Source organism: Ursus maritimus, unplaced genomic scaffold, assembly GCF_017311325.1.
Source record: "Ursus maritimus isolate PB19 unplaced genomic scaffold, ASM1731132v1 scaffold_22, whole genome shotgun sequence".
In the NCBI taxonomy this organism is placed as follows: domain Eukaryota; kingdom Metazoa; phylum Chordata; class Mammalia; order Carnivora; family Ursidae; genus Ursus; species Ursus maritimus.
The window spans coordinates 44,533,502-44,554,727 of NW_024424675.1; the positions used below are offsets into that span (position 1 = coordinate 44,533,502).

At 57.2% G+C, this 21,226-nt stretch overlaps 1 protein-coding gene across 1 annotated transcript in view; it reads left to right on the top strand.

Moving 5' to 3' along the window:
• PHACTR3 (phosphatase and actin regulator 3) overlaps nucleotides 1–21,226 on the top strand; it is a 213,083-nt gene that overhangs the window by 123,316 nt on the left and 68,541 nt on the right. Inside the window, exons 4-7 of the mRNA XM_040638539.1 lie at nucleotides 3,357–3,539; nucleotides 12,552–12,764; nucleotides 17,834–18,008; nucleotides 18,734–18,981. Of these exons, the coding sequence (XP_040494473.1) occupies nucleotides 3,357–3,539; nucleotides 12,552–12,764; nucleotides 17,834–18,008; nucleotides 18,734–18,981 (819 nt within the window). The remainder of the gene's footprint in view (nucleotides 1–3,356; nucleotides 3,540–12,551; nucleotides 12,765–17,833; nucleotides 18,009–18,733; nucleotides 18,982–21,226) is intronic.

Sequence of the window (21,226 nt, forward strand, 5' to 3'; positions counted from 1 at the left end):
CCCCCCCCCCCCGTGTCTGTCCCCTGGGAGTCTGCCCACAAGCAGTGAGCAGCACGACTGGCTCCTGGGCAGGGCCAGGAGAGAGGCCCGGGGGGCGGGGGGTGCCTATGTCCCTGTCTGTGTGTGGTGTTTTGTGATCCTATGAGCCCGTCTGACCCACTCCTTTTGCTTCCGGAAGTCTGGTCATCTGTCGGAACCTGGGGAGGACCTGGGTGCTGTTAAGAGACACGGGGCGTGGATCAGGTGTGGGTGGGCAGGGAGGAGGTGACCCTTCCTCCACTCGGTCTTCCCTGCTTTGGCCACACGCCTCTGACTCAGGAGGGCCAGGTGGGGGCCAGCCCGTGCCCCACGGGCCCCCCCACTCCGTCCCTTGCCCAAAGGCAGCAAGTAAGGCGCCTGCACATCCCCCCATCTTTCCGGCTGTGTCCCCTTGGCCTTCTCTTAACCGAAGGGATTCCATCCTCCACCACTGGACGTAAGAGATGGTTGTCATGCCGGTGCTTGTTCAGTGACCTGAGAGGCACGAGGTTTCCTTCCTCTGGGGGATTGGGCAGCAGTAAATCGAATGCGTGTGAGTTCTGTGTGGCGGGCACGCTGGGGACCGCGCGCGCGTGTGTGTGTGTGTGTGTGTGTGTCTGTCTGTGGCATGTTCCCGGTCACCGTGGCTGCTCTGTGTGCTCCCCCCACAGCGCTCGGGGGGGGGATGGGCATCCGATGGAGAACAGGCCAGGAGGGAGGGCTGGCTGAACAGGGAGGCCCAGGGGACAGCCACCCACAGCTCCCCCCGCCCCAGCCGGCGTTCCTTAGCAACGGCCCTGCCACCAGCGCTATTTTGGGAACCGTAACTTTTCATTGAACATGATTGTGAACGGGAGCTCTGAGCACAGGCCACAAGAGTTCTACAGGTGCACTGAGCTGGGACGCAGGTGGGGGACGTTCCGACGGCGTGTCTGGTGGAGCCTCTGCCGAGACGGTGGCAGGCCGCAGACCTTTGGGCCTTCCAGATTCAGTGCTCTGACCGTTGTATTGTGGGTGATGATGATGAGGGATGGTCATTGTTATAAACCGCCGTGTCCATCACTGGCAGCAAACAGCCTGTCCTTTCTAAGATGGGGAGCCCACCTCTGTAAACGGTGGGCCGCAGCCTCACGGGGCGAGGGTGTGCTCCCGGGTGCCCATGCCGCATCTCTGGGGGGCACGCCTTCCCGCCCGCGCTGGCTGTCCTCTGTTGCTAAGGACCAAGTACGCTGGTAGCCGAGCCCGTCCCAGCCGTATGTCGGGGGTGTGTAAACCGGTCCTGAGCAAGGGTGCGAGAAAGTACGGTTTTGAGCATGAGTTTGTGACCTTTCATCGTGTCCACTGGGCGTGTTCTCCTGGCTGACGTCTGGGTCTTTTCCTGGGTCGGGGTTTGTCAGCAAACCATAGTTGCAAGTCTACAGGTTGGACCTGGCCCAGGACCAGTTTTTGGAAGGCCCTTGGGCTGAGTAATGGTTTTTAAACTTGAAGTGTTTTTTGAGTAAAAAAATCAAAGACTGCGCAGTATGGGCTAGATGGCACTTGGCCCACGAAGTCTAAAATGTTCGCCATCTGCTCCTTCTTGGGAAAGGTTGCTGGCCCCTCATCTGGACTCTGGTCAGGGGCACAGCTGCAGAGACGAGACCTTTCCAGCCCCAGATCTCCAGACTTCCAGCCTGGCTGACCTTTCTGCCCTTCCTGGGGAGATGGCTGTGGCCTTGGGGGGGCGTACTGGGCCATGGTGACCATTCCCGTCCCTGTGGGGTCACACGCTGTGGGCTGGGCCCACATCCTGGGTACAGTGAGGACCCTGCTGAGGAAGCCTGTGGCTCTCACCTGGGCACCTGCGCCCGGCCCGGGGGCCAGGCCGGGCCGTCCGTCCTCCTCGTCAGAGCTCATCACCAGGAGTGAAGATCAGTGCAAGCATAGGGCCTCCTTTCGGCCAGTGCGTTGTGTGGATGGACTCATTTAATTCCCACGCGGATGCCATGAAGCAAGGAGTGACGTCATCCTCCCCACCTCCGAGGGGAGAAGTGGAAGCCAGAGCTGTCTGCCGTGGAATGAAATGCGTGGGGCAGGTGACCTTCTACTTCTTGTCCAACCAGGCCACTTTGGGGTGAAAGGGACGTTGTTGGAGAACCGGAGGGCAGCAGGTGGGGGGTTGAGACTGGCTGGGGTGAAGGGAGCGCTGACTCTGAGATCAACACCTCCCCCCCCCCCGCCCCACAGTGATGGGAAGCAGTCGTCCTGAGTCAGGCTGGTGACCCCATGATGCTGCTCTGCGTGGGATGACCTCGTGCATGGGCTGTGGCGCCTGAGGGGGGCATGTAGGGGTCCCATGCGCTGGTCTGTGATCCGCATCTCGGAAGCCGTGATTGTTATCAGCTGGCTATGTCTCTGAGCCCCGACCTGCCATCTGGTGGCCGTGGGACTGGGCCAGTTATGCCCCTGAGCACCAAACCCCTCTTCGGTAAGCTAGGATGCTGGAGGTGATCCATCTGTCATAGGCCAGACCCTCAAAGGTTCCAGCAGCTGAGCCCCAAGCAAGGGGAGCCCCTGAGTCCTCCTTTCAGCCCCACTGGGAGCCTGGGGTCATTTCTTCTGAGAAGGCCACCCGTCTACATCTAGGGACTCCCTGCTCTGAACCCGCTTAGTCCTGGGCTTGCAGTGCCTCAGAGCATGAGCCGCTGGGGGCAGGGATCACTCTTTCCATTGCCCGTCTTCTTCCTGGGGTGCGTACAGGCCCAGGCGCACCGTGGGTGACGGAGAGTGGCTTGCGTGCTGGGGACCGATGGTGGAACAGTGGGCGCGGAAGCAGATTGGTTGCCTGTAACCACGAGAATGTTCTGTAACACCAGCATTTTGGGGCAGACAGCTGTCCGCGTGTGTGGTCCTGTCTGGGGCTGGCCTCTGCTGGCCGCACGGGAGCAGCTCCGTTTTGTGCATCTGCCTCTCGTCCCCAGCCTGCTGGCCCGGCGCGTCCTGGCAGTGAGGACAGGTGGTGGCTCAATCATGGGAGCATGAAAGCACGTTTGAAGGCCCTGCTGCTTCAAGGCCCTGTTGGCCAAAGCAGGCCAGAGGGCAGAGGCCAGCGTGGGAACGGGGGTCCCGATGTGGATGGAGGCTTTGTGGGCAGAGGCCAGGGGGCTGGGGGTGTGGCAGTGCCTGGGCCTCCTTAGGAAGCCCGGATGTGGAGAGGGACTCCCGGGAGGTGTGGGGAAGAGACGTGGGGGTACCATGCCGTGCCTGGGGTGGCACGCTCCCTAGGAAGGCCCCTCGCATGAATGGAAGCATGTAGGAAGGGAGATGTGGGCTTGGCTGACCGCTGGATTTCCTTGCAGATGCTGAAAGCAAAGCCTGCAGCCCTGACGGAGGGCCCCGGGCCGCACAGAGCGAGCCCTCCACCCCCAAGCAGGAGACTCTGACTTCAGAAGAAGCCCCGCCCGGAAGCCCTCTGGCCACTGGAACAGACCAGTCTTCCCTGGAAGAGCCACTGTCCTTGGACTCCCATTCTGACGATGCAGGTACTGGCTGTAGACTGTGCAGGGCTGAGGCGCCGCCAGGACGGCTGTCGGCTGGGTGGCCCCGGGTAGCATCCTGTCCTCCGAGGCACCGCCATGCTCTGGACGCCAAGCCCTGCCGCGCTCGGCCGTGTGGTTGGGTTTCAACATCTGTCAGAGCATTTTTCTCGGCTGCCCTTCCAAGCCTGGCACAGCCGGGAGGCGCAGGTGCTTGAAGACGTTCACAGGCGGCCTCCCCGTGTAGACGTGGTTGCTGGCCACCGGGAGTTCTGAGCGGGAAGGTCCTCGCCGAGGGAGCGGGTGTCTGGTGGGGGCCTCTAGCTGAGCCCAAGACCGTAGGGCATGATGAGCAGAACGGACCTTCCTAACGGCCTAAATCCTCAGCAGCTGGCTGCCGCCTCCAGGGAGCCCGGCCACACGGCCCCCAGAGCCTCGGGGTGCTGGCGCGGTGCCGCGTGCCTCGCTCCTCACATGCCGGGCTCTCCTTGCCGCGTCTCAGTGGGGCATGCGGGGTGTGCTGCTCGAAGCCTCGTTTCTGGCCTCCGGGAAATGGGAAAAGCAGTACTTCATAGTCAGGGTTGTTTGAAGGTAGGAGAAGCTGCGCTGGGTCGTTGTTGGGGACAGTGGGGCCGTGGCGCTGGTTTTAATGGTCTAGACTGGAGCCAGCTGAGCGAAAAGGCGGGGAGAAGAGGAAGGTGGAGAGGCGACCAGACGTGAGCCCACCCAATGAGCTTGTGAGTGCTCTGAAATACTACCCCTTCTTCTTTGGACCCGTTAGCAACGTGTTTATAGAAATATTTGGGGGGACCTCATTGTCAGGCTTTTTCCCCGTAAAATTGCCAGCTATAAATCTGTTCGGCAGGGTGTGGGGGCTGAAGCTGAACGGTCTGCACACGTGCAGAGGCTGGGAGTCCTGGCCATGTGGATGGGCCCACGGGGCTCTGTGGCTTCACAGCCAGGTGGGCATCTGTTCTCTGTGGCGTCTTCTGCCCAAAAAGGCTCATGCCTCCACATGTCACCCGCGGCCCCGGCCAGTGAGACCCCTCCTGGGTCAGGAGGCCCTTGTGGAGAGGTCTGCTCTGCTCTTCCTGGGGGTGGTTGTGCCTCTCCGGTTTCACCCCAGCTTAGGGATGTGGTAGGAGTTTGGGGTCTGAAGGGTTGTGACCCTTGGGACAGTCCTGGTGTCCCCAGGCACCAGACCCCGTGAGGGTCGGGGCTGGCGTGTTTCCACCTGGGGTCCTTGCCGGCGAGCCCTGCCCTTGGCCATGGAGCTTCCCGCTCTGCGGGCTGCTGTGCCCAGCTCCCTGCTGGCCCCGGGCGCCTCTCCCGGGCAGGCTCCTTCTGCCTGCTCAGCTCTGAGGAATGTGCCTGCTCCCCTCGGCGCCCCTGCTGACCTCAGGTGCTCTTTCTCTGCATGCCTGGTGCAGGGGTGGAATTCTTGAGAGCAGAGTAGGTTCGTTGAGACGACAGGTTTATATTAAGGACTTTCTCCTGGGCAGGATGTGCTGTGGGGTCGGGGGTCATGATGGCGAACATGTCTGGTCTCGTCCTCCCAGAGTGATGGGAGGAGGTGAGCGCACCTGCCGACCCCCTTGAGTGAAGTCCATGACCTTGGGCGTGCACGCGGGGCTCCTTCCTGAGCCTGGGAGCTGGCTGGTTGGCCAGGCAGAGAGGGAGGGAAAGAGCATCCCGATGGGGGAAGAACCTTTGCAAAGACTGAAAACAGGGTGCACGAGCTGCTTCTGCCCAGGGCCACTTAACTATCGTTGTCTTTGTGTCAGAAGGTTCCTGATGAAACCGCTTCTCTCCTCCGTGTGGCCCAAGAGCGGCCACAAAAGGTGTGCAAACGAAAGCACGTGGCTGTGTGCATGTAAACCTTACTTACAGAAGCAGCCCACAGGCTGGGTTTCAGCAGACTGTGGTTGGCCGGGGAGCAGGCAGACCATGGGACTTGAATAGAGTGAAAGCTTTGTATGTGTGGCCAGAGCCAGGGTAGGATGGAGGGAGAGAGAGGAGGCTGAAGGCCCTTGGAAGCCTGGGGACGGGGAGGGAGGAGGACTCACAGTGGATTTACCGTTGGGGGGCGCCGGGCGGGCCAGGGCCTGGGGAGTGCACCAGACCACGGTCCCTGGTCCGTGTGGGGCGGTGGCGACGTAGCCTCCTCCGGCAGCGGGACTCCCTGTTCCTGCCCTCAGCGTGGGTCCTGGGTCCCGGGGGTAGGAAAGAGGAGTTCACGTAGGTGGCACGTGGCCAATCACTAGAAAGCTTTTTAACAGTGGTGTTTGTTCTCATTAGCGCAAGGGGACTGGGTTTCTCATGGAGGGCAGTAAAGGGCTTTTCCCCTAATAAACAAGTTAGAATGAAAAGCGTGAGTTCACGTAAAAGAAAATGCAGCAAACCGAAGCATAGGAACACGGAGAACGGTCCGAAATCTCTGAAGGAGGCGGGCTGCGCACACGGTCCATTCTAAGCACCACACGCACACACTAGCTCTTTTAACCCGTGGTACGGAATTGGGGAATTCCAAGCAACGTGTGTGACATGGCCCAGCCCAGGTTTGAGACGTGGCTGAATGCTCCGCTTAGCTGTGTGACAGCAGATAAGTCACTCACCCTCTCTGAGCCCGTGTTCCCAACTATAAATGAGGACAATGCCACACCACCTCTCAGGGCTGCTAAAATTAGGGAATCCCCAGGAATCCCCTAGCTCCGTCCTGACACACCCCAAGTACTCGGTAGGTGTCTGCTGCTTGTAGTAGTCCTCGCTGTCCTCACAGTCAAAGCCTCTCTCGGGGACGAATGCATGTAACACAGGAGCCAGCTGCCTGAAGTTGCTGAAGTTGCCCCAGAGGCCCTGTCTCTGTCAGCACACATGTTTGGGGATGTGGGTCCACCTGCATTTTGCTACTGAGCCGGGGGCGGAGGGGTGGTCACTGCCGGGGGTTTCTGGAAGCCCTGCAGGCGTGGAGCCCTGCAGCAGGAACGCTGGCCGCCACTGGGGCCCCAGGTCTCTGTTGAGAGGTTTGGCCTTGAACAAAGCCCTTCCGGGAGGGAGCACACATAATCTAACAGACTTTAAGCTCCCTGCTTAAAAAATTGCAAGTCAACATTTAAAAATGAGGAGCTTTCAGCCAAATCTTCGTGTGCAGCTAGCATCTTTCCAGCCACCAATGTCGCTCCCCGCCCCGGGGCTGGTGCTCCCATGCAGCCACGGCCAGGGGCTGCCCCCCGCTTGGCCTCACCTTTCTGTCCTTGCCCGGCCCCCCCTGTGTAGGTCAAGAGCCTGGTCTGCGGAGCCCACCCCTCCGCTGCCACGGAGGTGACCTGCTTTGGGCTTCATCCTTACGTGGTGAATGCAGTGCACCCTCCCCTCCGTGGCCTCGCTTTCTGTGGCTTCAGTTCCCCGCCGTCAGCCGCTGTCTAGAAGCAAATGCATCTCCTGACATGACGTGCCGTCACAGGTGGACAGTAACCTAGTGGTCAGTCCAGGGCCTCGCCCTTCCCCTCGCTGCATCGACTTACGTAGTCTTGTATCCACGCCTATTACGGGAAGGGTGAGTGCAGCCCAGGAAGAGCTTTGAGAGAGCGGCCACATTCACAGAACCTTTATTACGGGACGTGGTTATCATTGTTCTGTTCTAGGAGTTATTGTTCATCTCTTCCTGTGGTGAATCCATAAATTGCACATTATCCGAGATGGGCATGTAGAGGAAAAGATCCAGGACCCGTCAGGTCAGCGTTCTCTGTGGTTCTAGGCATCCACGGGGGTCCCGGAATGTATCCCCCTGCAGATAAGGGGGGGCTTCTGTAGTTGAAGCACAATGGGGTCCCAAGTCTGCAGGGCCTGATGCAGAGCTCAGAGGAGACCGGCTGTGATCGGACTCTGTTCACCTCTCATTCTTGTCCCCATCCCTGTGCCTCATACCCAGGGGTACCACCTGCTGTGGGCCTGTCCCTCTGTGCTGCCAGTAATGTCTAACAGAGAAAGCTGAATTCTAGGCAGTGACTGTGTCCCGGGAATGCCCGGGTTCTCTTCTTGGCCCCAGGACATTCATGGAAGTGTCCAGGGGCCAGACTGGGATGACCTTGTGTCCCCGGGGATCCCCTGGGGACTTCTGTCATGGTGTCACTGTGTCCTGGAGGGTTGGCTGCTCTCTCTCTTTTTTTTTTTTTTAAAGATTTTATTTATTTATGTGACAGAGAGACAGCCAGTGAGAGAGGGAACACAGCAGGGGGAGTGGAAGAGGAAGAAGCAGGCTCACAGCGGAGGAGCCTGATGTGGGACTCGATCCCGGGCAGGCCGGGATCACGCCCTGAGCCGAAGGCAGACGCTTTAACGACTGCGCTACCCAGGCGCCCCTGGCTGCTCTCTTTTAAACAGCGGACTTCCCGCAGACTTTGCTGGGCAGAGGGAGGGACCACCTGTGCCAAGAAGCTCCCAGTTTCGGAGATACACTGCTTGGCCAGGTGGGAACCCCCAAACTGGGTCTGCAGCTTCCATGTGTCCCCAGCTGCTGTGTGGGTTTGGAGGGAGAGGTGGGGGTTCTCACCACACATCACAAATATCTTAGGAAGAGAATGCTGTCAAAGATTCTGACTGTTGTTTTCTTTAACCCACCGTTTGAGTTTGGTGGTTTGGGTTGACTTTGGACCCTTGAATTTGGGGTGATTTTGTTTTTCTTGTTTTTGCTTGGATGGTGCTAGACCAGCAACATAGCATTCCCTAAAAAGCCCAGAAGGATTTGTTGTGGGACGGGTGGCTGTTCAGTGTTTCTGTTGCTGGGCAGGGCCTGAGCTCCGGCATTCACATGAGTGCACTAATTAAAAAGGAAAGTGGCATTCAGAAAGCATGTACTACGTTCATTGTATTTTCTTAACAGCCCATTTCTTTTCCTTTAGCCAAGAAAGCAGAGGCTCAGGGTTGTTGCTTATCTAAGACCACAGAGCCCAGAAGTGGCAGGCTGGAGATTGATCCCCACACATGATTTTAACTGTAATATTCTATAGCCCAAACTAACAGCAAGCCGGGAATACACTTTCACTCTGCTTCTGGAATGCTCCGGGATGCGGGTTGTTTCTGAAATAGAGGAGGGGACAGCGAACTGCAGGCTATAGGTCAGACCCAGCTGCCTCCCGTGTCTGCATGGCAAGTTTGAGTGTGCCACCAGTCCACGTGGAGACCGCCCCTCCCTGAGCGGTGGCCACACTTCCCCACTGCTCAGAATCTGGGCTCGTCCCACCTCCACCTGGGACTCTGCCCGTTGCCGAGCCCATGGACAGCTGTCCAAGCCGAGACCGAGGACATGCCAGGTGTCCCTGGGGTGCAGTGAAACTGGACACAGCAGCTGTCCCCCGGCCCACCAGGACTCTCCTGTCGCACTGGTCACTCCTGGTCTTGGAATGGCTCCAGCAGGTGATAAATGGGCTCAAAGCACGCCCACCACCTGGGCAGCCCTTGTCAGGCTAAAGGGCAGGGTAGAGCTTTTTCTCTTGTTACGGAAGTACCTATGTAATATTCTTGAGTTTGCCTCTTGTCCTGCCAAGACTAAAATATTGACTCTCTGTCCCTGGACATAAACAAAAGGTGTATCAGCCCCTGCCCAAGAAAGTACGTGGGGGCCACCCAGAAGCATGTCAGTGGAACGTTTCATAAAATGTGCCAGTAAGTCACGGATGTGCAAAGTGGGTTAGTTTCAGTGGCTTCTGTTCATCTGCTGAGCCCTGCACTGAGGTTTGTAGGATGACGCAGGAGCCCCAGCTGAGAGTTCAGTTGGTGAGAAGCGACCTCTGCTGGTCAGGGGTGCGCATGAACAGCCCCCGAGGGAGGTTTCCAAATGTGGGGAACATGGAAAGTTGGCATTGCCTTCTCTATTTTTTTTTTTTTTTCTGATCTAGCACTTAAGACGTTAACGGATGTTAACGTTTTAATTTCAACAGGATTCCAAGCTATAATGGTTGCTACACACGTGAGCTGTAGAGGGAGATGTAGGCTGAAAAAGATGTTGGAGCACCTCTTTCCCAGCCTGGGGAGCCCCAGACAGGTCAGGGACATACAGGGGTCCATGTGCGAGCAGCTTGGATGAGTTTTGTGGGAAGATGTAGGAGGGGATTTTGGTGAGACCTGCTGTTGCGCTGGGTCCCAGGGCTCTCAGGGCAGAGGAGGGGACCTGCATTCCACCTTGCACTGGTGGGGAGGGAGGACTTCCACAGGGCTGTTAGAAGCTTACTCTGCAGTCTCTCTCTGGTTGAGGGGGGTATGGGCTGTGACCACTGACCCCCTCCCAGGAGTCTGCAGCTCCCCTGTCCAGTACAGTACTCACTGGCTGCATGGCTACTTTAATTAAAACTAAAAGAAATAAAAAAATTCAGCTTCCGTCACGTTGGCCACTTGTCAGTTGTTCATTGGCCACACATGGCTGGCGGCCTACTGAAACGGGTAGGGAGCAACCTTTCCAGCATCTCAGGAAGTTCTGTCCTCAAAGACATACCCACTTTGGGCTCAGGCAGGGGTTCTGCTGTTTGAATTGGCCAGCTTTCTGGAGTTTGCTGCACCAACAGAGATACTCTGATCTGCAAAACCCTTTCTAGAAAAAGTTTGCCAATACCTGGTTTGGAGAATGGATTTGGGGCAGGGAGCATGGCAGTGAAAGAAGGAGCCTGGAAGCCATTGCTGCTGTCCAGGCAGAGGCCATGGAAGCTTGCACAAGGAGAAGTGGACATGGCTGGGAAGTATTTTGGAAGTAGACCACACAGGATTTATCCATGAATTACATACACTGGGTGTAAGGTACTGGGTGTCCAGTGTGGCTGCACAGCTGGTGAGCTGTGTAGAAAGCCTGGTGAAGGATCTGTCTGGTTTAGTGCTGTGTCTGTGGCTCCTGGAAGTCTGCCTGGACCCCATAATTGTTCCAGGACATTTGCAAGATGGGTGGATGGATGATGGATAGATGAGTGTGATGGAGGGGAAGACTGGGGAGGGCTTTCCCCTGGGAAATCAAGAGACGGGTCTGGGAATGTTTCATTTTGTCTTTCTGACCTCCAGATGGAGATGTCACAGTGGCTGATAATGTATGAGTCTGGAGCTTGGAGGGAAGGTCAAGGGTTGACAGAAAGATGGGATTGATTCTGAATCCAGAGGACTGGATGGGAGAGTTACAGCTGTGGACTGAGGGCTGGGTCCTGGGCAGCCCATGTGGAGCTGGTGAGAGGCTAAGCAGATGCGGAGGGAACTGGGGAACAGGTATCTGGAAGCTGAAGAGGAACGTGTTGAAGAGAGACTGAGGACCGCTGAGAGCCGTGGCTGATGCAAGTGTGGGACATGACCTGGGCTGCTCAGTCTCCCTGTTAACTTGGCAGCACAACCAAGGGAACCTGCGGAGTCCGGGTCACGTACTGCTCACCTTGTCCAGACCCCCAGGGCCCAGAAACTGGCCTGTCCATGTTTGCACATTGCAGGACCCAGGCTGTGTCACGAGAGTGTCCCAGCCCTGGAGTCAGCCGTGGGTAGTAAAAGAACAGAAATGGCAATAACATGGGATCTGTGGGATGTGCAGTGTCCACTTCTGAAGTTTCTTTGGAAGTTCTCGAAGGGCAGGGATGGGCCAGCACTGTGTTTTCAGCACCACAGACAGCGCCCCACCCATCAGGCCCTCCAGGACCCTTCCCGATGGATGAATTCTACACCCCACACCGTGACTTTAGGACCAGCTCTACCAAGCTGTTCCTGATGAGTGTGCATATCTTCCTCCTCAGCTGGTTGTAAAAAAAATAGGATGAGATGTGTAGCAGGCACCTTGTACTGTGCTGGGCACCTGGGGTGTGCTCTGAGAAGGCAGGGAGTGCTGGGATCCCTGGTGGGCATGGGGTGGGGGGGACACCTCTCTTGTATCAGGGAGGAGGAAGGGAATATGGGGTTTCAGAGACCATTGTGTTTGAGTCAGGCATCCAAGAAGAGTGCCCCCACCCCTCTGAAGGCCTCAGTTTCCTGTGGCGGTGAGGCCCCATGGGAGGAGGGAGGTGAGGAGCTGCAGGCAGAGTCTGACACTGAGCTGAGGGCCTGACAGTGGCAGTCCTGAGGTGGTGGGCACTGGGGCTCCTCCACCATCTTTCTCCTGCAGCACTCACGGGCCGAGAACTGGGGGGTGGAGGCCTCACCAGGGAGCTCAATGGAAAGGAAGTGAAGCAGAGGACTTGGGGGTGTCGGTGGGATGGGTGGTGCCGTGATATCAGTAGAACTTGAGAGGATGAAGGGAGACATGAAAGGGGAGCATTCATGGACTGGAGAAAGCCAAGGGGTAGGCAGGCTCGGAGAGGGTGCTCGGGGAGCAGCAGGAAGGAGAGGGGATGGGCACCGGCTCTGGGTGGGCTGATCCTTCCTCAAAGCTGGACCTCCCTGCCTCGCGTACCGCTGTCGGGATCTCTGTGCCAGGCCCGGGGCTGTGAAGTCTACAGCTGCTGAGTTTGGGGGCTCTACAGGTGCTAGACACACATCTCCTTGTCACTTCCTGTTTAAACCTTGCCGCGGTCCTGTGAGGGACTGTTTGTCAGATGTCCTATGTGGGTAAATGGAGATGCTGGAGTTTTATTACCAGGCTCACAGTGCAGGGGCTGATTGGAGCCTGGGTAGGTCTCATTACAAAACCTGTGATGGCTGCCATCTCCGGGTCCGGTGGGAGCAGGAACTTTGGCACGGCCTGTCGAGTGGGAAAAGGGATGGAATTACCTGGCTCTTGAAGTTCCTCCCTCCCTCCCTCCCCCTCCCGTCCCTCCCCCTCCTCCTCCCCCTCTCCTGTCCCTTCCCCCTCCTTCGTCCCTTCCCCCTCCCTCTCGAGCACTTCTGACAGTTCCATTGATCTCTGAACTCCCAGGAAGTCAGGTCTGTATGGGAAGCGTGGTCTCTGTACCCTGCTCTTGTTAACAGTCCCACCCAGCCCAAGCCGCCTTACTGTCCTTGCTCACATCCATCCCAGTCAGAGGAAGAATGGCTTGTGAACTCTCTGTTTTGCCTTTGAACCAGCCAAAATGCCGTCAGCATCCAGAGGTGAAGAAGCAGACGCCGCCAGCAGCCTCCCGCCTACCACGGACGAACCCTCTCAAGCCTTAGCTGGGTCTGACTCCCTGGACAGTCCTCCCAGACCCCCAGAGAGATCCGTGGGCCAGCTCCCCAGCCCCCCACTGTTGCCCACCCCACCGCCGAAGGCAGGCTCCAAAACCACAAAAAATGTCACAGGTGGGTCTGCATGGACACATCCTTCCATTCATCCACGCGTGTCTTCAACCTGGTGGGGCTCTCACCGTGTCCACCATGGGCTGGTTCTCACCCTCTGCTTTTTCGGTCAGGGCTCTGGGCAGGTCCAGGAGAGCAGAACGGGAGGCAGGGGTGCAGTTCTTAGCAAGGAGCTCTGGTCATCAGGAGCAGACCCCTCAGGCTCCCTCGAGTAAATGGGGCAATCTGTAGGCAGGAGTCAAAGGGGCTTCCAGAACCTGAATGCAGAAAATGCAGCCAGCCAGCCCCCAGGATGAGGAGTGTGTCTCTCTGTCTGGATGTTTAGGTGTCCTCCTCTGTCTCTCTCCCTCTCCCCTTCCTTCCCTACTCTGTCCTCACCTCTCCCTCCATCTCTTTCTCATGGTCTCTGCTCATCTTGGTTTCACCGCATCTCCCCAGTGAGCCCCTCCTGCAAGGCAGAGCCAGAGATAAACTCTGGACTGTAGGGTGGTGATGAGAGAGGGGAATCCGGCTGGGTGGAGGCCCAAAATGCATCTGCTTCCATAGCTTTGGCCACCCTGGCTGAATAATCCCAGGAAGTCAGAATATTCACTTTTGGAGTTTGGGCATTTCTTGTCCCATCACGGCTAGGAATAGGAGATACAGCTGGTCTGGGGGACGGTGGGCCTGTCCATGTAAGAGGTGACTGTTCTGAAGACCAGGCCCTCACCTTCCACCTCTGAGGGCCGTGGGCATGGAGAGGATGTGGACGGCAGACCCGAGTAGCTTTGACCTCACCCACTGTGCTGCTCCGTCCCCCTTGCTGGGCCACAAGGAGGCTCAAGTACACACGGCCCGTTCCTAATACGTGAGCCAGCCTCTCTGGGGGAGGGGACATGGGCCTGATTCACAGTTGAAGAGACTGAGGCTCAGGGGGGCTCCAGCAACATGTCCCAGGTCCCACAGCTGATGGAGACCCGACCCCAGTTCTGGGCCTGAGGCTTGTAACCTCCCCATTGCTCTTTCTGCTACAGCTTCTTCCCTTTGCTTCACCCGGTCGGTGCCTGTGAATCTCGGTCCCTCCTTGAGGGGAGCCATCCCCGACCCCAACCCCATAGCAACATGCTCTTGCCTTCTGGTATTCACCACATCTCTTCGCCTTGCCCAGTGGGTTGAACGGTGTCCCCTTAAAATTCACATCTACCCGGAACCTCAGAATGTGGCCTTCTTTGGCAAAGGGTCTCTGTAGACACAGTTATATCAGGAACAAGATGAAATCATCCTGCCTTTGTGTGGGCCCTAAACCCCATGGAATGTCCTTACAAGAGACCCAAAAGGACACAGAAGATGACACAGAGATGGAGACAGACATTGGAGTGATCTGTTTGCAAGCCAAGGTGTGCCAAGGGTTGCCAGCGGCCACCAGGAGCTGGAGGGAGGCCTGGCCTGTTTCTCGGCCCTCAGAGGTCTCCAGCCCTGCTGACACCTGGGTTTCAGACTTCTGGCCTCCACAACCATGAGAGGATGAAGTCCTGTTGTTCTGAGCTACCCAGTTGGTGGGACTTGGTGACCGCAGCCTAGGATCCCACCAGTTCCCATGCTGGCATACAGCAGGTGCTCAGTGAGTGTGTGTGGCTGTGATGGAAGGAGCACATGCGTGCTCTGAGCCCCGCCCGCCTGTGTCTACATAGCTGGGAAGGAGTCCCAGCCTGCCGTGTGCCAGCGACAGGGCCCCACAGATAAGAGTGAAAGTTTCGAGCAGAATCACACTGTCCTGCCTCTTGCTATGATCTTGTGGTAGTTTCCTTCTCCATCCATGGAGACCTGAAACCACTGGAAATCCGTCTGCTCAGGCAGCACCCACCACGTGGTCTTCTGGCTCACATATAATTTGTTCTGGTCCCTGGATAGCTCCGTGTCCCCAAGATGTCCTGCCCCCGGTGTGCTTGGGACGGATCAGGCCTCAGGCTGCACACGTTCCCCTACTGGGACTCCTCTGCCTGTTCTCACAGCTGAAATTCCAGGTCCCGAGGGCCTCGTGTTCAGCGCCTCTGACTTCCGCCCTCCCCTTCCAAGGGACTCCAGAACATCGGGGGATTCGTCTGGGGACTGGATTAGGAGCAGAGAAAGTGGTTTTGGTCTGGATCTCTTTTTAACAGCTGAGACCCCATTTTGGAACCTTTGTCTTCGTTTTCTCTATTCTCTCGTGTTCTCCTTGTCTTTTGGGGAGAATGTTCGCTTCCGCACGTGAACGCTAGGTGGCAGCAGAGGAAGACAAAGGCCCCTTACCTGGGCTTAACTGGGACCCAGGGGGACAGCACGCAGGAGCTGAGTCCCCGGGGTTTCTTTCTTGCCCCCAGCCTCCGGGCTTCCTCCCCACCCTCCACCAGAGGTCAGGGAATCGTCCCCCTGCCCCCAGGCCCACTCACAAACTCGCTTCTCTGGATCTGTATGGTGTTTTATTTGTTTTAATGGGTTGCCGACATTTTAAACATTCAAATCTGTGCAAGTGTTAAATATTAACACTTTAAATATTAATGTGTAAGTGTCAAACATGTACCTTTTACCTGTAATCCAAAGTTTTGGCTCCTTTTGACAAGTCTTCATATCTGACAGCCCCCTGAGTCCCAGCAGCCCCATTAAGGTGAACAGGAGCTCTTGTGTTTGCTGGAATCCTTGCCCCCTTTTTGTATGAACTGCATGAGGTCCGTGGACTCACCTGTGTCTCACCTACCTGGACCCGGGGCCCATGTGAGTTAACCCCCTCAGGGCAGAGCTGCCCCTGTTCCACTGGGGGACAGTCGCCCCTCTGTATGGGGGTCCTGTGGCCTCTGCCAGCTACACGTAGAGGTGTTCCAATCCCAGCCTCTGCCACACCCTGGAGGCATAACCTGGAGTTGGCTTCGGAGCCTGGTTCCTCACCTGAGACATGGGAGTGGTGAGAGGTGGGCCAGGCCAGGCAGGGCCTGGCTAAGTGCTCAGCGGAGCGGTATGGGAAGTACTTGTTCCATGTGTCCGTGATTGACAGAGTATGGGGACCCCGTTAGAGTCCAGACTGAGTGAGCCCAGGCAAGCCATATTGCCTCTGTTTCCCTGGGCTGGTAATGCCTTCCTAGCAAGTGTGGGGCAAGGATTCCAGGCAACAGCAGAGCGTACCTGCTCGGGAGACGGTCCCCGTGATGAGCAGGGGCTGCCCTGGGAGGGGGGAGGCTGGTGGGGGAAGAGCTGGTGGAGTGTAGAGAACTGGGCTGGTCTTGGGGGCCATGCTCGGGATGGAACCCCCACCCTGCTCTGCCCTATCTGTGGCTGGCACCACCTTTTCCCTTGGGTGTCAGTCAGCTCAGATGGCCCTTCTGCTGAGAAGCCTCACCTGAACTCCGCAGCCCAGCCCACCTGCTCCCCACGCCAGGTGTGTTCAGCCCACCTGCCTGCTCAGCTCTCCCTAAAATCCTAGTGCTGGCTTTCTGTCCACCTTTCTTCTCCTGGCTCCAGCTGGCTGGCCTTGAGGCCCACTGAGGGCAAGGCCTGGGCCTTGTTTGGTGTTATCTGGTTGTGCCCACAGAAGCAGGTGCTTATGAAGAAAGAGAAATGACCTGTTCCAATGAAACTTAAAGTTTTCCTTCTAGGGTGTGTGTGTGTGTGTGTGTGTGTGTGTGTGTGTTGACACTGTCCACACATTCTAGGATTGCATCAGAAAGGCTTTGTCTATTAGGGAGTGGTTTAGGTCTCTCTCCCTCTCTCTCTCTCCCTCCCTCCCCCTGTTGAGGTTAAAAAGGGAGTTAATTTGTTTGTACCCAATCAGACAAATTGGTAGAGCCTGGAGGCTGCGGCTGCGGAGACGAGCTTAGGAGCGGGTCTGTGTATGAACATGTAACAGGTGCCAGGCCCCATCCCAGCGGCCGGGCTCCTGCGGGCCCAGTCAGGGAGCTCTGGGCCCATTTTACAGATAAGAAGGCTGAGGCTTTGAGAGTTCAGGGGACTTGCCTAGAAGGGCTCTTCCAGCGGGTCAGTAGCAGATGGAGACTGGAGGCCAGGTCTGTGTAATGAGCAAACCCATGCTTTCTGCCGCCCCAAGCACCTGCCGCCATGCAGAATTTGGAGTGAACGTTCAGGAAGTATCTGTTAGGGAAGGAAGCCTCACCTTCTTAGGATGGACTTGAGCAAATCTCTTCTGAGTCTTCAGATTCCTTTCATGTAAATGATTGTTGCACACGTATCGGGTACCAGGCCCGGGGATACAGCAGTAGGAAAGGTGGACACAGGCCCCACCCAGAGGCACACAGTCGGGTGAGAAGGGCAGGCCCAATGAAATAGTTCATTCCAAGTGGGAGGAAAGGGGTGTCAGGGCTGCCTTGAATCCCATGGTAGGTATGGTGGGCTCTGCACAAGGGGGGGTTCACAGAAGTTCTCCTTGAGGAAATGAGATTGGTGCAGACAGAGGAGGGGAAAAGCATTGCAGGCAAAGGGAACAGCCTGTGCAAAACCTCAGAGTAGAGCATGTGGCTCCCTCAAGGACTGGAAAGATCCTCCTGTCCTAGAGTGGAGAGAGCTTGGTAGGGGGGTAGAGGTGAGGCCCGGGTGCTGAGTGGGGCAGCCTCCAGGGCTCTGGGCCTGGGCCGGGAGCCAGCTGCCGTGGAGGGCCCCTTCCTGGAAGCTCCCGCTGGGGCAGGTACAGGGAGAGAGGGTTGGAGGAGGTGCGGGGAAGCAGGGACTGTGGTGGGTCCAGGCTGAGTGGCCCCTGCAGGGCTGGTGGAGTTGTGCTGGTTTCCGCAATAGGCAGTGTGGCTTCAGAAAGCCCAGTTTATAGCAGAGCATCAGGAAGGAGGGTGTTCTGTGCCTGAGACCTCGTGGGGGGGGCCGTGGAGCTCAGCTCCCAGGGTTGGAGGCAGGAGGGTCCGGAGATGGAGCTGGACAGGGGGGAACCCTGTCTCTGACTCCGGGGGCAAGGGACCTAGCACAATGTCTGGAACAGGGTGTGAGGGTCTGCTGGCTGGGGGACTGTGCCCTCTGCTCTCGGGTTCCTGTCTTTCTGCAGAGTCCTTCCTCCTTGCTTCCAGAAACTTACGTTCTCGTTGGTCCCTCTCACGCTCCAGGCCAGCCTGCGCTCTTCCAAGGCCCTGGTGGAAAGAGTGCTGACCCTCCCCTCCGAGGACAGCTTTCCACGCCCACAGGGTCTCCACATCTCACCACTGTCCACCGGCCGCTGCCCCCCAGCCGTGTCATCGAGGAGCTGCACAGGGCGCTGGCCACCAAGCATCGCCAGGACAGGTGAGGCCCTCTCCCTGCTGGTACGGAGACCTGTGTGCCCAAATCCCCATCAGCCTTGTGCCGTGCCCCCGTGTCGTCATGGGGGCCCCCGGACTGGGTTCCGTGAACTGTTGTCACTGTCTTGAAACTGTTAATTTTGGGACAAGATCCCCACATTTTACTTCGCACCAGGCTCTGGTCTCAGTTGCCACATTCTGGGAGAGGACATTCACGGGTGGGAGCCCGGCCACAAAGCCCCTGCCTTTCTATGGGGGAATCCAGGAAGAGAAGTAGCTGTCACGCCGTCCCAGGACTCTGAAGACTTTGGTTTTCTTTAGTCATGAGGGTAATTAAGCCTGTTCCTGAAGCTTACACTTTTATCTTTGATTCCACGTGTCCATAGAGAAAGAGAAGGGATCATTGGAGGGCAAGGCAGACGGGACGGGACGCACGTAGGGCTTGGCAGAAACACCGCACAGGCGCAGTGCCCTTCCCGGTTCTCGGGGAGTCCGGTGCCAGACCCGCGCGGTGCGGGGTGTGGCCGGCTTCCTCTCGCGCCTGTCTGTGCTGTCCGAGCAGCGCGTTCTCTGCACCGTCTGGGGGCTCGTCCTGTGCGTTCAGGACAGACGGTGGACGCCGCACGCATCGGGGGATCACCTGTGCCGCGTCCTCACAAGCCCCGTGTCGGTTTGGCTGGGTCCTCCGGTGACGCGGACGGCATCCAACCAAACTGTCTTCTGATTCAGTTTTCAAGGAAGGGACGGTAAAACGTCCCCGAAGAAGCGGGTGGACGTCCGCCTGTCGAGAACGTCCAGCGTGGAGCGGGGCAAGGAGCGGGAGGAGGCTTGGAGCTTTGACGGGGTCTCGGAGGGCAAGCGGACTGCCGCCAAGGGGTGTGAGGAGAACAAGGAGAACTTGATCGTGAACTCGGAACTCAAGGACGACCTGCTGGTGTATCAGGACGAAGAGGCGCTCAACGACTCCGTCATCTCTGGTGAGGAGAGGCCGGAGCCCGCGGCGCGGGGTCGCGGGGCCACGTGGGAGGGACGGGGCCAGGGGCTGCCCCGGGGCTGGAGGGGAGCGCCTGTGAGGATCAGGCGTGAGGGGCAGGCGCTCGGAGGTGCTGAGCGAGCCCGTTCCGTTTCCGTAACTGCACGCGCATTTTCGTGTGCTTTTGAAAACACGTAAAAGGCTCTGTAAGTAACTTTGAGAGCGTCGCTGCTTAGGAAGACGTGGCAGAAAGTCGTGCAGGTGGTACTCGGAGGTCCAGGGTTTGGAAAACAGAGCAAAACTTGCCACCAGGAAAGCAAAATGAGGTGGGAGGGGGAGTCCAGCGGCCATCCCCGACCGGGTGCACGCGTGCTGGCGCCTGCTTGTGTGGGAACGCACGTTCCCAAGGCCATCAGAAGCCCAGCTCCGGGTCTGTCCTCATGGCGTGCTCCGGAGGTCAGACTGACTGCTCCGTCATACCTCGAGGACGCAGGCTCAGGGAGGTGGGGCATCGCAGCCACCCCCATGGTGAAGGGAGAGGAGGTACAGGCCAGGCCATGGGAGCACGGGGAGTGTGCAGGCCGTGCTGAGGGCTCACTGCTTGCTGGAGCCTCGGTCTCCTACTGACTGTCGCCACCTGGGGCAGAGCTCTGGGTGGAGACACCAGGGATCCAGCCCAGCAAGTTGCTTCTTCCCTGGGTGTCGGGTGGCAAACGGGGAAGGGGCTGACGTTGACCTTAGTCCCGGCTTGTCCTGAAGGGACGCGGGCATCGGGCGCAATGACCAGGTGGACAGAGTCCAGGGTCATACAGCAGCTCTGGCTGTCACCCTTCCTGTCCCCTTGCATACTTCCGAGCCTTTTCCACCTTGGCCAGCGAAGCCTTTCTGGGAGCGGGTGCCGTAGCGTGGGATGAGCACCAGCATTCTGTGCACTGGGGGGAAGAGACTGACTTTTTGATCACCGAACCAGAAACTCGGAGCCAGCCCCTGGCCGAGGGGCTCTGGACGTGTCAGAGGAGCCTGCAGCCTGTGGACCTTCCCAAGCTTACCCGGCCCCAGAACTCTCTTCCTTGAACACCCCTCAGCCTCTGAGGGATGGGGTCACGCGGGAGATCTCTGCGAATGGCGGATGTAAGCGAGGCTTGTGCAGGCGTCCGAGCTCAGCACCAGGGCCACCGGGGGCTGGGGATTCTCTGCGGGCAGGGCTGCCCTGTGCCTTGGAAAGTGTCTTGGAAAGTGTTCAGCGGCACCTCTGGCCTCTACCCCCTGGACCATGCTCCCTCCAGCTCTAGGGGCGGATCCCATCTGCCTCTTCGGCTGCTGGTGTTTCCAGACACTCCTGGGTTTGGCAGCTGCTTCCCCTAATCTCTGTCTCTCTGTTCACATCCCTCTCTCCTCTTCTCCCTGGGCCTTCGCCCTTTCTCCCATCCAAGTTCTAACCAGGCCCGATCCTGCTTAGCTACCAAGATCAGACGAGAGAGAGAGCATGTTCAGGGTGGTATGGCTGTAGGCATGCCCTCTCCTTTTCTTACAGGGATGCTAGTCATTGGATTTAGGGCCCATCTGGGCAATCATGGCTGTTTTTTTTTCCCCCTCTGTAATGTCTTTGTCTCGTTTTGGTGTTAGGGTAGTGCTGGCCTCTGAATGAGTTAGCTTCCTATCCTCAGCAAGACATTGCAGAGAATTGGTATAATTTCCTTAAAATTTCAGTAGAATTCACCAGTGAACCCATCTTGGCCTCATGTTTTCTGTTTGGAAGGTTATTAATTATTGAGTCCATTTCTTTAATGGATATAGGCCTATTCAGATCATCTGCTTATTCTTGTGATTTGGGGCACATTGTGCCTTTCAAGGAATTGGTCCGTTTCCTCCAGGTCATGCAATTTGTGGGAATGGAGTTGTTCATAGTATTTCTTTATTGTTTTAATGTCCATGGGCTCTATAGTGATGTCCCTTCTTCCATTTCTGATATTAGTAATTTGTGGCCTCTATGTTTTTTTCTTAGTTATCCTGAATGGAGGCTAATCAATTTTATTGATCTTTTCAAAGAACCAGTTTTTGGTTTCATTTATTTTCTTTCCCTCCATTGATTTGCTGTTTCAAATATCACTGATTTCTGTTCTAAATTCGTACTTCTCTCCTTTTGCTTACTCTGGATTTAATTTCTTCTTTTTCTAGTTTCCTAAGGTGGACATTTAGATTACTGATTTTAGATCTTTCTTCTTTTCTAATCCATGCATTCAGTGCTA